The sequence below is a fragment of the Psammomys obesus genome, unplaced genomic scaffold, assembly GCF_907164565.1.
Source record: "Psammomys obesus unplaced genomic scaffold, mPsaObe1.curated_primary_1811, whole genome shotgun sequence".
NCBI classification, from domain to species: Eukaryota; Metazoa; Chordata; class Mammalia; order Rodentia; family Muridae; genus Psammomys; species Psammomys obesus.
In genome coordinates this window covers 34,817,639-34,830,984 of record NW_026596040.1, presented here as the reverse complement: position 1 = coordinate 34,830,984, position 13,346 = coordinate 34,817,639, and the positions used below count along the sequence as shown (strand labels likewise).

Below are 13,346 nucleotides of genomic sequence, written 5' to 3'. Positions count from 1 at the left end.
AACACCAAGCAGCAACATGCATCAGTACGACAAGTCAGGGAAATCCCCAAGACTTAGTTGGATTTCCCTGAGATGTTCTCTGGAACGTTTCACTCTGCGAACTCAAGCGTCAAAGCACGAAGATCAGTACAGTGATGTCCATTCAAAAAGCGATCTCTCTCTGAGCGTAGACCTCTATATATCTCCTGTCCTTAGTCCACTCATGGATGTTCACAGCTGGCCAAAGTCATGGCCCTCAAATGAGAGAGCTGACAGCAAAATAGCATGTGCCTTCTCACAAGCCAGCCTCCAGCAAAAAACACCACGTGCCCAGCTTGCAGCAAAATATCACGACAAAACTGAATCTTCAAAGAAACTAGAAACTTGCTTACATATGATATGGGTCTGAAAGGTGGCCTCATTCTTCTCCTAGGGCTGATAATTGGGCTTTGTTTAATCAACTGGCTGTTAAACAACTAATAGCCTTTGTTAAATTAATGGTCATAAAGCCCAGCACAACTCTGTGTCACCCAAAGATAACAAGTCAGTGCTTTGACTTATGCTAAGACCAGTGGAGAATAAACCACAGCAATCCCAATCTGCTTTAGCCGATTCCATCTTGAGTGCTTTGTACAACCAGCCCCCAGTCTGGCTAACGGCACCCTGCCTAGCAGAACATTTTTTCTAGTCTAGCCATACCTGCAGTTTCAGAAGTCCATTGTTTTAATCAACTAGAGCATTTGAAACCCTTTAACAAGTTCTTGAGACTTCTGCCACTAGGCCTGTCCCTGATATGATGTAATTGTGGTTTAGGGCTCTATAAATCCAACCCTGTTTCCTCTCTGGGCTTGAGAATCTTTTTGGTATGAGCATGTTCTCAACTGCCTGCAAATAACTTTTTTTTTTGGGGGGGGGGAGGAGGGAGAAGGGTGTGGAGTGGGAGGAGATTCAAGACAGTGTTTCTCTGTGTAAAACTTGGCTGTCCTGGTACTCACTCTGTAGACCAGGCTGCCCTCAAACTCAGAGATCCATCTGTCTCTGCCTCCCAAATGGTGGGATTAAAGGTGTGTGCCAACACTGCCTGGCAGATAAAAGGCTCGTAATCTATTACTGAATGGCATTCTTCTGTGTCTCCTTCAGGCCAGACAGATTCAGTTGGGTTCCTGGTGAAGACACATCCTCCCTAGTCTTTGGGAGAAGACTGACCTCCCAACCTGAACGCTTGACCTTTGATCTGAAGATGGTGTACCCCGATACAAAGGCAGTCCAGGTCTGTGTCACACACACACATGTCCATCTGTTCACACATGCATGGCACATGTTCACAATGCTCATGGGATATCACTACACCAAGAGGCCTGAGTAGAGGTCATTGGGCTTTCCTGAAATAGGTCATGCTCTCACAGGCAAAGGGTGCACATGAGGGTCAGCTCAATCCTCCCAGCCTGCACATTTACCACAGCCCCTCCTGAGTATAGCTATACCTCCTCTATCTTGTCCAAGGGTTCAAAATTTTATTAACAAAACCTGTTTATTTAGGGGTAGGTATAGGCAAGGGTGAGTAAACTCCACAGTCTCACCCCAGTACTGAGTAAGGAAACAGCGGGACAGACAGTAATGAAGGGAAATTAGAGACCCTTTGATAAGGGCAAATGGAAGCCAAAAAGAGGATGGCACAGGAATAAAACTACGGAGCGGTGGAAAAAACAGACGAACAGAAGTCTGGCGATGCAGGGCCACTCCCCTACACTGGAAGGCAGGGTTGAGGGGCTCTGGGTGAGCGAAGCTCAGCGGTCAGCACTGGAGCGAAGGTCAGTAGTGAGTGGGTCATGCTGGATCGTTTGGTGCAGCATCAGGGCAAGTAATCCTGCTCTGTTGGTCATGGCTGTGCGGACATTACGTTCCTGCTCAAACAGCTCATCCAGCTTGTACCACTGCCAAGGAAGTGGAAGAAAGCATGAGAAGCAGCGCCTGGAGCCCGGACCGACTGCTCACACCCAGTATTAAAACCTACCACCCGAACACGCTCCAGGTCCACTTCTGCACGCCGGAGCTTCTCCCAGCAGTAATGGCGATTGCACTGGCGCTTGGGCAGGCGGCAGAAATCGCCTGTGAGCTCAAAGACATCGCGTACAAGTGGACACCCACAGACCTCATCAGCTGGCACCTGCAGGGACACCACACGTAGGGGTGATGAGGTGAGAGAAGGAATGGAGAATCAGAAGGAGAGTGAAAAGGAGACAAAAGGGTAAGAATTGGAGATTAAAAGGAAAGGGAGGAAACGGAAGTTGACAGGAAAAAGAGAAGGAAGAAAGAAGGGAGAAAAGGAACGGACGGACGTGAGACATGAGGCAGGGTAGGGCAGGATGCAGGTAATTGAAGGAAAGCCTTACCTTGGGGTCCCGTGAGTGCTCAGGACATAGCACCTGGAGCCGCTTACAGTATGTTTTGCTCTGGGGGTTGTAGACATCACAGAAGAGTCGGGTAGCCCTGGTAGAGGTTTATCGGAGGGCAGCCTTGAGTAGCTCCTTGGCCACTTCAAAGGCCCATACCCATTTCCAGCCCCAGTTCCACACATAACTCCATTTCTAACCCCACCCTTAACCCCCCTTCTCTTAACTCCACTTGGCACAGTTACTCACCCTTCAATTCGTGTGGGGTACATGGACCCAAAGGATGTCTGGCTCTCATACTGGAAGGATGAGCACAAATAAAAGGACTTTGGGTGCCCTCTCAAGATACCACCCAAGCAACAAATCTGTCCCACTGCTACCCCTATACTATACACTCCCTTAGGACGCGCCCCTGACCTTTGCATAGCAGCGCTCCATGTGGCGCAAGGCCACTCGTGGGTTGATGGGATGCCCACATGAGACACAGAAGATCTGCAGATCTGTGTCATCGCTGTCATTCTCATTGTTCTGCAGAGGTTGAAAGGAATGATGAGGCCAGGCAAGACAAGGCCCTGGGTCCCAACCAGCTCTGCCGCTTTTTTACCTCCTCATCCTCACGCACAGCCTGCTGCTTAGCTCGAAGAATGATGGCCTCAAGCTCATGGAATCTGCGTTCCATTTCTTGGAGGCGTGTGCGGGCGCTCTGCTGCTCACGGCGGATCCGTTCAAGGAGCTTCTTGCCGTGCTCTTCAGCAATGCAGGGGCTCTGCTGCCACTGCTGGATGCGCTGGGGGAGGATCTCATAGATTCGGCTGCAGGGAGACAGTGAAGTACAGGCAGAGAAGCAGCAACAGCAGTCAGTGAGGAGATCAAGGGACAGTGAACAGACGGCTGATGAAAAGACGCAAGGGGGAGGTGAACGGGAGGGGGCATGGACAGACTGTGACTCCCTTCAGTGCCCCAGGAAAGACTTACTTGGCTGCCAGCTTCATGCCACAGTCGTCTGAACAATACTTGGAGCCAGGCTGGGCAGCACGCACACAGCCAGGCCCCAGGCACTGTGGCAGCGATGCAGGGTCTTTGGCATCAGCCCTCTCCGGATGTTTCCACTTGTCTTTATGTTTCTGCTTCTGTCGATGCCGTTTGTATCTCTCTTCCTTCTAAGAGGCAAACAGGTCGTGTCAAGGTGCAACAGAGGTCAGCCTCAGACCTTGTCTGCCTCTCCACTGCAGCCTTTTGGCTCTTTCCCCAATTAGGCCTTGACTTCTCCCTCTCCCTCCCTGTCCCGTCCTCTTCCTTTAGCACCATTTACCCTCTCCATCACCTTCTTCTCAGACTTCTTCTCCCGACGCTTCACATGCTTCACTTTTACTGCCCGCTTCCTCAGCGCAGGGTCCAGGAATGGGGACTCTTCTGCGTCACTCATCCAGGGCTGCAAGCAGGGCAGGCACTGACCCACCTGGCTGACTCATTTCCCAAAGCTGCCATTGCACCCTCGGCCTCCTCCTTCCCACTCCGGAACTTCACCTTCTCCCCTCCTCTCCCCACCCCCAATCCCACCAACAGGATGATCCTGTTACTCACTAGGCCTTGATCGTCAAAGGCCCCAGCACAGAAGTCCTGGTACAGATCAGGGTCCAATGCTAGGTCCTCATCGGAGAGTGGCTCGGGGGTTGCTGTAGCCTCTGGTGGCTCCTTAACCACTGATGACAACGCTGTCCCCTCATCTTCACGGATGCGCCCCAGCTTCTGGGATGGCTGTGGCTGTTGAGTGGATGGTGGCCGGCGGGGCCTTGGCAGGGCCTCTGAGGGCGTCACCGGCGAGAGCTGCGGGGCAGAATCTCAGGACTGGCCCTGGCCGCCCTGCCCGCATGCCCTGCCCCGCCCTGGGGGCCTGGACTCACCGAGGAAGGGAAGTACTTGTACGATTCCTGTGCGCAGGAGGAAGGCCTAGGTCAGCCCCAGGAAAATGGAGGGGTCACCCTGCTCTAGCCCCAACTACTCATCTTTGCTTTGCCTGCTCTCTTCATCCCTCCCCTCACCATAAAGATACGCTCAGTCCTACCTGTGTGGCCTGGCAGACCTGACCAGCTAAAAGTATATGGTCCTTCCCAGGCTAGTAGGATTCTACTGGCAGCTAGTGTTACTGCGTCATGTGGGACTCATCTGAACATGCTGGGCCCCCTTCTACCTGTTTGGACACAATCAGGCTCCACCCCCACCTGCAATTTCTCACTTGCAGCTCAAGCAGCCCTACTTGGGCCTCCTCTGCCATGTTTTCCCATCTGAGCTTGCCCATCTCTGCCCATGCTCACCCGTGCCCGAAGCTGACACTGGCGAAGCCGGCACTTCTGTCGGATCTTGTTGGGGCCCCCAAACTTCTTCATGTCTCGGCAGAAGTCACAGTGGCCACAGTCCTCCGTGCGCCGGCATGCCTCACATTCACCACACATTCGGGCTGAGCGTTTGATTTGTTGTTGTTGTTGCTGCTGCTGCTGGTGCTGGTGCTGGTGCTGGTGCTGGTGCTGGTGATGCTACGAGACATTGTACAGGGTAGAGATCAGGAACCCAAATGAGGCCCAAAGCAGAACTTCACCCACACCGACAACCGCAGCCACTCACCTGGTTAGGTGTGGCCACTAGGGGCTGTGGAGAAGATTTGTGGGGCGAAGCAGAGCCCCGAGCAAGCACGGCCCCAACCCCTGTCCCTGACCCTGCCCGGCGCTGCAGTTCTGGATCTGAAGCAGGCCTCTTGCGCCCTCCTCCCTCATCCCGGGGCTCACTGCCGTCCCGCTCACTGCCGTCCCTCTCCCGGGACTTTTTGTGGCGATAACGGATCTCCAGCTTCGGGTCCTTCTCTGTGAGGCAAAGAGTGGGAACAAGGTGGATTTGTAGGAGGGATCTGAATGATCCCAGGATCTCTCTCTCTTCCTGTCCCACCTACTTGTCTGGCTCACACTACAGGAGAGAGCTGCCCCTTCTTTTGGATCCTCCATTACTGCTCACCCTGGAGCTGGCATTCCAATTCACCACAGACCACACAGGATACCATGATTACCCACAATCCCTCCCATAATGGCTCCTCTTCATCTCTTGGAGCCTACTTGCCTTCCCTGCCCACTCACAGGCCTCACCTCGGCAATCCCGACAGTACCATTCCCGGATGGCCTTGGCCATCTTCTCAGTGATCCGGATGCAGTCCCCATGGAACCACTCATTGCAGTTGTCACACCCACTGCACATGATGGAGCAAGCGGTAGAGTCGTGAGGGGTATGCTTCATCAGCGCCCCCCAACCCTCCAGGCGTCCGCCCACCCTCCTCCCCAGCTCACATCATGAAGCAATTGATGTCCGGCTTGCGGCAGATGCAGTAGATGGGCGCGTTCTCCCCATTCTCAGACTTGCTGTCCTCCCCAGCATCTGGAGGCTCCAGGTCTGAGCCATCTCCTTCCTGTGAGACCCGCCCCCACGATAGCTCCTTAATTCTCACTCACAGCTCCACCGATGGCTCACCACACATTCCAACTGCGTCTTTGAACTTCCCCTCCCAGCTTCCCACTAGCCTTTCCATCACTGTTCGCCCAGACCCTCATCACTCAACCCTGGGCCTCATTACTTCGCTTCGACGTCTCCATCACTGTGCCCCAGACCTGCCAGCAAACACCGTGCTGTCGAACATCCTGTCACTCTAACTGCTCATCATGTACAATTACCACTTCAAGAGTTCTGCACGGATACCACTTAATGATTTCTGCTGTCGTCCCATCCTGGCTTGCCACAAGTGTCTATAACTCAGCTCATGGGCCCCACCCCCAATGACGGTTCTCCAAAGCCTGTACAAATACACTCATGGCCAAGTAAGTCCTTATCTCTCTGACCAAGGAACCTCACATGAAGCTTTCCCACGAAACTGCCATCTGGAGTCCCCACTGAACTTCTACTATAGACCCCCCCAACAACGGTTCATCAAAGAACTCACAGATGGCTCACCGCAAACACATCACACACCTTTACCCATCGGCCCAGAGACTCGGCATACAGCTCACCAGAACACCCCGTGCGCCTGCCAACAGGCAGCGGTTGCCAGCCCCACCGACCTCTGCCTCTGAACCCGGTTCCGACCGGGTACTCACCATAACTCCGCTCGCACAGCAGCCGCTCCGGACCCCAGGCAGCAACCCGCGCACCCGGACAAGCCCCTCGGCAGCGTCCGCGGCGGTGGCAAAGGCGCCCGCAGCTACTTCCGCTACTGGTCCCGCCTCCGCGGCACCGAACTCGTACTCTTCACGCCCAGTGCGACGGCTTAGCAGCAAACAAATAGATCGCCCACCTAGAGCCGCGAATGTCTCCCAGGCGCCGCCATCTTGACCATCGAATCCGTAAGGTAGCGGAGACCATACGTTCCGGGAAATATGGCCGCTCCCGAGAGGCAGGGCCTCCGAGCGCGCCGCCACATTAGTCGGTCTAATCCGTACGGTGGCCGCCAGAGGGCAATATGGCCGCACTTGCTTCGCGATTGCGACGCCGATGTTTTGCGTCATTTGGAGGCCGCCGTACGTTCCTAGGCAACAAAGGGTAGCTTCCGATCACCGCTTCGAAAAGTCATCGCCATCTTGATAATTGACTCCGTACACTGCCTGCTGCTGTCACAGACAGAGTGATCCTGTTATTGGCTAGGCGTGTCTCATTCATTTCTCCATCCAATCATTTACCCTTCGAAGCTTATCAGTGAGATGCCAGGCTTCCACAGAGGAAATAAATGTACCTGCCCCAGTCCTTTCTCCACTTTTTACCCATCTCCCCTTCGTGATTTTCAGCTAGATCTGGCTCAATTTTGCTTTTATTTGTTTTATTTTTATCATTTTTTTTCTTTTTCTTTTTTGGACAAACTCACAGAGATCCACCTACTTTGAGAGGTCCAAAGTTTAAAATTAGAGTCTTAGGGCAGCATGACTGAGGTCCTGGATAAAGTTTAGACAAAAGACGGGGTTAATTGAGACATGTCCAGCCCACTGCAGGGAGTAATCAAGCTCGCCATTTCCTGCACTTAAGAGAGATCATTTCCTGGCAACTCATTCAGATGGCCCCTAGCTTGTGACCACCGAGTGTGCTGCTCTTCTTTCCTAGCAGCGGCTAATCAGCACATTCAAGGCATTGCTCATGATCAGATACCCTCCAGATGGCCAGGCCTGGACTTTTTATGAAGTAGACCCCCTACCCAATCATGTAAGGCAAAGGCTTGGAGCAACCCCACTTTTGGTTTTGCCATTTAAAAAAAAAACCGTACCCTTAAACCTGGGGGGGGGGGAGGTTCCTTTCCTGCTGTGCCATAGAGTTTTTTGTCCAAAGCTTGAGCTTGTATTGAATAAACCCTTGTGTGTTTGCAGGGGAGTCGGTTTCTGGTGGTCTTTGGGGATCTTACGAACTGGGCAGAACCTCTGCTTCTAGGTGCTAGGATTAAAGTCATGCCATCACATCTGACTAATTTTGTTGTTGTTGTTGTTTTTGTTTAGTTTTTAACTTCTTAGGTGTGGTGGCACATACTGGTAATACTAGCAATGAGGGTAGGGGGGTGTGGGATGTTAGAGGATGCAAATTCATAAGGCCTGCCAGGACTACAATTGTTCAAGGCCAGCTTGAACAATTTTGTGACCCTGTTTTAAAAAAAGAAAGGGGTAGGAATGGAAAAGGAGAAGAAACGAAAGAAAAAAGTAAAGAAACTGGAGTGCTTGTGCATGAATGCATGCTCTCTCTCACACACACATACAGATGGGGTGGAAGGAGGAGGTAGAGGACAAATAAGGAGTTCTAGAGATAGCTCGGGGTTGGGGGGTAAGACACACTCGAAGAGCACATGAGTTCAGTTCCTAGCACACACATCAGGCAGCTCACAGCACTCTGAAACTCCAGCTCCGGGGACTCTTATCTCCTCTTCTGGCCTCCAAAGCACTGCACACACATGACCATGACTACACACATACACTTAAAAAAATACAAAATAGCAATTTTTTTTCGAGACAGACTTTCTGTTTCAAGACATGGTTATGAGACAGCCTTGGCTATGCTGCAGCTCGCTCTGCAGACCAGGCTGGCTTAGACTCACAGAGATCCAGGTGAGGCCTCTGCCTCCTGAGTGCTGGGATTGAAGGAATGTGTTACCACCTCCGCTTGGCAAAAATATAGTTCTTAAACTAACTTCAAATTTTACTTTAGTTCTATAAGCTGCACAATAACATAACAGCATTCTCCACACTTTATCCTTTTCTTTCTTGTTAGGGTTTTTGAGATAGAGTTTTTAGCGCAGGTTGACTTTAAACTCCCACCTCTGTTGCATGGTAAGTCCACCAGAGAACATTCACAGACAGTCTTAAAGTGGAATAGAAATTTTTTATTTACTGCCAGTGGCTGCATAAGGAGCTGTCCCAAATCATGTAGCCCGAAGCCTCACTGCTCTTGGTCTTTCAAGCACAAATACCATATCCTGGTTTGACACAATTTAGTTAGCAAGAATAGTTAGCAGAAAGTAGAACTACAGAGGCCAAAAGCAAGGTTAGCAAAATTAGAGACATGCCCAGCCACATCCTGGAACAACTGACTTGGCCTTTGTTCCTGTTTTGGCAGGCATTGCTTCTCACTCATGTTGGATTTCAAGGCCTGAATGGTGCTTTTACCTTGGTGGCAGTTGTGCTAAGGTCTGGGGGCCTGCTAAACCCACAGTGCTGAGATAACGGGCATGTGCTGCATGATTGAGCATTGAATCCATAGATTCAGGCTTCACACTCCAGGCAAACACCCTACCAACTGAACTGTGTCCTCAGATCCTCCACATAGAACTAGATAAAACTAAAGAGAAATGATCTGTACCTGCCTATCAAACCTGGAGCGCTTGGGTTGTTGGGAAAACTCAGGCCCTCTGGAATTCTGCTCCTACCATGTAGTTAATTTTCATTTTCAACTAGCTTTGAAACTATTAGAGTAATAAATAACCAGGAGAATGCCTCCTTCTTGCTTACCATGGCATCTTTGCTGAACAAGGACCAGTTAAGGATGGAGGCTGCTCTTGATGACCAGTCAAATGGGAACAAAAAATTTCCTGTGCCTCTCTCTCTCTCTCTCTCTCTCTCTCTGTGTGTGTGTGTGTGTGTGTATGTGTGTGTGTAAAATTAGATCTTTCATGGCCATATTGCTACTTAATCTGGGCAACTAAAATTGGGATGTGTCCAGGAGCTATCTTTTCTGTGGGGCTGAATAAACTTTTCTGCACACTGTGTGTGAGACTCTGACTTTTAGGCTGACAGAGGATTTTCAAATGATATTTAAATAAAACTGTTATAAAACAACAAATGTTAAAATAGCTTCAAGCTTATTCCTGACTGGACAGTCCTCCTAGAGGTTGTGAGATTAAAGTAAAAATGATAAAAGGAAAACCTGAAGAAACTTTTTAGATTCACTTGCTTTTATTTATTTGCTGTAACTACCAATTTTATTTTAGAGATCACTATGGCTAAGCATATATATATATATATATGTGTGTGTGTGTGTGTATGTATGTATGTATATATATATGTATGTATGTATGTATGTATGTATTTACTTTATATCCTATATATGTGTCTGAATCATTCATACATATGGCTTTCTACATAGCCCTGGTTGTCCTGGAATGCACTGTGTAGACCAGGCTGCCTTTAAACTCACAAACTCTTCTTCTGAATACTAGAATTAAAGGCATGTACCACCCCATAAAATTAATAAAGCAACATTTTTTAAAATTTAACCCAACTACTTTCCAAATAATTAACACAGAGATACTATGATTTATCTAATTGGCTTAAATGCACAACAACTGGGCATTAATATACAATTCTAATCCTCTAAACTAATCTAGCCATGTACCAGACAAGATCCCCACAATACTTGCATTTATGGCCTTCTATGTTCCAGCTGTCCACCCATGGTGTCCTCTCTGCTCTTCTCCTCCTGCCTGAATCCCTCTCTCCTGTTTGTCTCCTTCCATCACTGGAACTGGAAGTCTCACCCTATTCTCTCTATTGCCCAGTTATTAGCTGGACAGCTTCTTATTAGCAAGACAAAAAAATAAATGATCAACAATGTTTACACAAACTTTAGACAGGAGATTTTTTTAAAATATGCATTACAATTCCATGTCCAGATTGAAACCAGATAGTGGGATAGAAAAATCGGCATTTGAATAATACAAGGGTAAACTTTACACAGTGCTCAATAACATTAGGTCAACATGTTGTTATGAAAAAAATCCCATCATTCAATTTTACCAATAAAGACTCAGGAGACAGATATTGGGGTGAGAACCTACTAGCTGAGAGAGGCAGAGAAAGCACCCAACTGATCTTCCTGTTAGCCTGACATCCCAGAAGAAAAGAAGCCTTTCTACTCAGCTTACATTCCAGAAGGAAAAAGCCAAAAGCTCTTTCTTCTTCTCCATGCGGTGTTAAATACCAGTCTCTTAATGTTCTTCATTTTTGTTCAATCCCTGTCAACTAGTTTCTTGCTACACCTCTTGACCTAGGGTTAACTTTATTTAACCCTGTTTATAGGAAGCTTTGGATTTAAAAGTCTGTGCTAGGATTGAGACAAAAACCACAAGTACTTGTTTATAATAAACAGAAAGCTCTAGGATCAATGATTGAGCCATACCACAATTAAAAATAGGTTTTCATGGTTCACAATATCAGGATTCACAATGGGGTCAAACATCCTGCAACACCAACAACTGCCGACATAACCAATGTATCCTGGTATAGATAATCTCTAGTGTATAGATCACCATGACAATGATCATGCTCACTTGTTTGTTTTTTTGTTTTTTTTTTTTTTTTTATCAGTGGAGAACACTTCATACACCTTAAACCAGAAGATGTGCCAAAGAGATGACTCAGCTAATAAAAGCAGTAATTGTACAAGCTTTGATGACCCAAGCTTGAAAATCTGATAGGAAAAAAAAAAAAAAAGCCAGATCCAATGACACACTGTTATATGGGGCCAACCAGAGGAGACCGTTCAAACAGAATCTGTGGTCAATTGAAAATATTTATTCCAGCTGACTGAGATTACACTCAATTATTTGAGATTGAAGTGTAGCACCCAGCATTTAGAGTAAGAGGCTTTTGAAGACAAAACCCACATCCTGTTATCTCACTTGGCAGCTTCAGGGTGAGGTTTTACACAAGCAAGCAGTTTAACAGAAGTAAAGATGAACAGTTAACTTCAGGGACAAGTTTGCACAAGGAAGCTATTTAACAGAAGCTAAGATAAATTAGCTGGGATATCTTGACCTCAGGTCCTAGAATAGAATTTGGTGATTTTCCATGGGGCTTTTCACCAAGGAGATCTGAACTGGAAGCTTTGGTTTCTTTGTATGTTATGTAAATGTGCTTTTGTTTTAATCCCAAGTGTGGGATTTTAGTTGGGCTATAGTTTGTCCACACCTGTTCATTGTCATGTTCCAGGTGTGATCTTTGCCAGCTGGTAATGACCTTCCATGTGCCACATGAAGAGGGGTGTGGTCTAGGATTCTGAGTTACAAATATGAGACCTAGAAAGAGTGGAGTTCTGTGTGATGCTCTGGAGGTGGCATTCTGTATGGTGTTCAGAGTTGGAGTGTGGCATGGAATAGTTTGGAGAGATCAGGGATAGTGTGGCTGCTTGAAGCAGACTGATGAAGAGAAATGCTTCAGGGAACAGCAGCACGGAGGAGCCTGCTAGCTATTGGTATAGAGTACTAAAAGAACTACTTGACCCTAAAAACTGGGAGAAGTAAAGGAGTCTGGGCCGCCTCTACCCAATAACCTTTTCTCTCTCATACTTAAGGTTGGGGGGTTGGTGGAAGGGAAGTAGAAATCTAAACACCCCAAATAAAGTAGAGTTTTTAAAAAGACCACTACAGGTGGCTTTCAGCTACAGAAACCAAATTCTAGTCAAACTTAAAATGGTCTCAGAAATAATACAAGATGAAGGAACTTCTGCACTGTCTTACCTTATCACAGCACATCTTAAAAACAAACAAACATTTTGCATGCAATATATTTTGAGCATGTATCCCTTCCCCCAACTCCAACCAGAAGCTCCCAACCCAACTTAGTGATCTCCCTCTCTCCTTCCCAGTCTCTATTTCTCTCCCCTCACTCTTTCACTCAAAAAAGCAAGATATTATTTGGTCCAAAGAAGGTCGAAAATAGCAGTGCTTATGACAATATCCTAAACAGAAAAATTCTGATGGATAAATAGAAGGGTTGTTATTAGGTAAACAGACACCTAAACTCAGCATTCCCTGGGAATCTCAAAAGGCAGGTCTCTTTTTGTCAGGAAAGCCCTGACTTCCCTTATCCATTTCCAAAGGTCAACAGCCACAGGCAAAGAAATGTAGTTTTTAATTAATCTAAACAGTCTGCTTCAGCTCAAAGATTGCTGCCCTGCTGACTGTCATAAAAAATCTACTTGCTTTCTTGCCAGGCTTCTCTCCTCTACTCGCTGAGGCAGCAGTTTGTTCTTCCAATCCACTTTTTTTCTACTTATGGAGTGGTTTAGTTAGGTGCTTTTACTGTTCCCTCTCTTACAGATGTGACAGATGTGCTACTGTTACAACTAAATTGAATCCTGCAGTAAATATATTTCCACATTTACGCTGCGGGTAGTAAAGATGATGATTTTAATGGGAAAAAAATATCCTATCTTCAGCTCAAGATGCAGGGTGTTATGACAAACAAAAGCAGGGCTATTTTCTAAAAGGAAAGATCATCTTTGACAGAACTCTCTTCTATAACTGAAGTTTTGGATTCGTTGTAAACTCGAGTATGTTATTTAAATATGTTTTTGTTTTAATCCCAAGTGTGGGATTTTTAGTTGGGCTTTAGTTTATCCACAGCTGATAACTGTCTCCTGCAGAGCGTGGCCTTTGATAACCGATACATGCCTTGTGTGGAATGGAGAAGG

At 47.6% G+C, this 13,346-nt stretch overlaps 1 protein-coding gene across 3 annotated transcripts; it reads right to left on the bottom strand.

Annotated features, from left to right (window-relative positions):
- Positions 1-1,491: 1,491 nt before the first annotated feature.
- Positions 1,492-6,947, bottom strand: Cxxc1 (CXXC finger protein 1). 3 transcript variants are annotated; one of them, XM_055622618.1, is made up of 15 exons: positions 6,506-6,942; positions 5,705-5,823; positions 5,507-5,607; positions 4,995-5,230; positions 4,688-4,906; positions 4,277-4,303; positions 3,957-4,199; positions 3,685-3,804; positions 3,348-3,532; positions 2,977-3,184; positions 2,790-2,900; positions 2,622-2,671; positions 2,373-2,469; positions 1,994-2,146; positions 1,492-1,913 (listed from the first exon to the last, which is right to left on the bottom strand). In XM_055622618.1, the coding sequence occupies exons 1-15, from the start codon at positions 6,911-6,913 to the stop codon at positions 1,767-1,769; spliced, it is 2,424 nt and encodes an 807-aa protein (XP_055478593.1). In that variant the 5' UTR covers positions 6,914-6,942; the 3' UTR covers positions 1,492-1,766. The 3 variants fall into 3 exon arrangements, with proteins under 3 accessions (XP_055478593.1, XP_055478594.1, XP_055478595.1); XM_055622619.1 differs by having other exon boundaries at positions 3,697-3,804; positions 6,506-6,940; XM_055622620.1 differs by lacking the exon at positions 4,277-4,303 and having other exon boundaries at positions 6,506-6,947.
- Positions 6,948-13,346: the final 6,399 nt, after the last annotated feature.